This window comes from Lineus longissimus, chromosome 8 (genome assembly GCF_910592395.1).
Source record: "Lineus longissimus chromosome 8, tnLinLong1.2, whole genome shotgun sequence".
Lineage (NCBI taxonomy): Eukaryota > Metazoa > Nemertea > Pilidiophora > Heteronemertea > Lineidae > Lineus > Lineus longissimus.
The window spans coordinates 10,175,817-10,177,944 of record NC_088315.1 but is presented as its reverse complement, the minus strand read 5'-3'; the positions used below and the strand labels follow the sequence as shown (position 1 = coordinate 10,177,944).

Sequence of the window (2,128 nt, the reverse complement as noted above, 5' to 3'; positions counted from 1 at the left end):
CTTAGCATAGGTCTTAATTTACTTATATTCATAGGTTGCGGTAGGCTAGGCCATTTAGTATTTACGTCATGACGCTAGACCCCTGTAAAAAGTGGCGATACAATATCGTACAACGTTACAGATTGAGAAGTAGTCCGAGGCCTACATTTTTCATACGACTTACGAGTAGGCCTACATTGTATTTAAAGGTATAACGGCTTTTGATTTCTCTAAACCATTCTTTTTATATAATGGCAAGTTTACTAACTAAATAAGGTATACACTGATATTCCAACATGATTGATTTAGCAGGTTCAGCACAATCAGCTTTTGTAAATTGTAAATCCCGCCACCTGCGAAAACGAAAATCACTCGTCGGCCAGACAGGAAGTGACGTCATCTCAGGCATCTCAGGAATATCAGAACCAAACAAACATGGCGAATGCATACAGCGAAAGCGATTCTTCATCAATTTGTAGCGATTGCAGTACTTCATCGTCTGCTCTCAGCCAATTTATTGCTGCCGATTACGATAGTGGTGATGATGATGAGTTATTCGGCGATGTTGGGGATCCAGAGTCAGTTCCTGGACCGATAGAACCCTACATGTTTGAACCCGTACCTGAACAAGTGGAAGTACAGCATCAGCATGTTCATACATGCGCAGGCAGCTGTAGTAGCAGAAGAAGAACAGCGGCCAACGAGGCGAGATAATCTTGACTGGTATGGAATATTACAGTTTTATTGTTTTATCTAGACACCCGTGACCAGCATGTTGGAGACGGAGGCCATTATTTTCAAGCACTGTCACCCACTGAACACTATAAATGAAGAGCCTACCTACCTACCAGTACCATCGCCAACTATCTACCGGTACCGTATACCAGGGACCATATTCACAAAGGCCTCATGACTTTACGCAGTGCATGAGCTATTGTCCGTTTGCGGGTGACCTTTTGTTCAATCCCAACTCACAAAAGATTTGTGTACTCTTATTAACGTTGCGTGGACTTACTTCGTGAATAAGGTCGACCATGTACTGCTACCATGACACTGTTTATTAAGCTCATGACTACAAAGTCACTGTCACTGATATGATAAATACAGGCCTATATTGCTATCATTTCAGGTGCCACTGCGACAACTGCCAGATCCAGCAAAAAGAAGATGAATGTACGTGCTGCCACGAGATCCAAAGGGTCCAAGACAAGATGGCAGAGATAGAGGCCGAGGGGACAACATGTATCATCCAACACCCAGTTTGCCTGGACCATCATGTCCTGCAGGTGGCCTGGCTTCAATACAGACAGCAGTATGGTCGGGCAGCATATGATGGGCCGTATGAGAAGAGGATGCGGCACATAAGCTACAGACAGTTAGCGAAGTGGTGTTGGGGGTTTCTGGGGCGGGATGTCCGTGTGGTTTTGCCATCATGTGCAGTGAGTCGGACAAGGGCACAGTTCATGCCCCCCGTACTCGAGGAGGATGCTGAATTCAGAGGTTTTCATCACGGGGACTCTGACTAGACACTGACTATAGGGACTATGAAGTACAATGACATTGACGAACAAGAAAAATTGTGTTCAGTTGCATGTATTTGTTAATCTGTACAAAATTTTAAAGTTTCAAATTTTAAATACATTGCTCATATAAAATGCCAATACTGGTGATGTTATGTTTGTTAAACAGGATCTGTACAAAATCAATGATGACTAGGCCCAAGGCCAGGCATGCAATTTGTGATAGATGATCGTCAAACCAAATATGCTCCCACCACATACAGTTCACACTGGAATCTAGAAGTCCAACACAAGTTATTTCCCCACATGCTCCACGTAGCGTTTTCCACTCCGGTATCTGTTGATGGCTTCCTGCTTATCCAGATGTTCGAAGGCGCTGGAAAGTGGGGCTGGGGGTTCTTCATTCTGACAGATTTCTCCAGCTCGGATGATTCTGCACACCTCTTTCTGAAGTTCAGTCACATAGTCTGAAAAAAGACAGTTGTGGTGATGAACAGCAATTACTCAGCGGTGACCTAGGAAAAGGGGCTGGTCAATATTTCAAATTACATATATGTGTTCATTTGAAAACTGCCAGCACATTCTAATTACAGGATGTTTTGAAGCGTTTCCCCATTCACTTGAAAGAC

The 2,128-nt window shown here is 43.7% G+C and overlaps 1 protein-coding gene across 1 annotated transcript; it reads left to right on the top strand.

Annotated features, from left to right (window-relative positions):
• Positions 1-414: 414 nt before the first annotated feature.
• Positions 415-1,505, top strand: LOC135492574 (uncharacterized). Its single transcript, XM_064779119.1, has 3 exons — positions 415-615; positions 737-852; positions 1,109-1,505. The coding sequence occupies exons 1-3, from the start codon at positions 415-417 to the stop codon at positions 1,503-1,505; spliced, it is 714 nt and encodes a 237-aa protein (XP_064635189.1).
• The last annotated feature ends 623 nt before the right edge of the window (positions 1,506-2,128 follow it).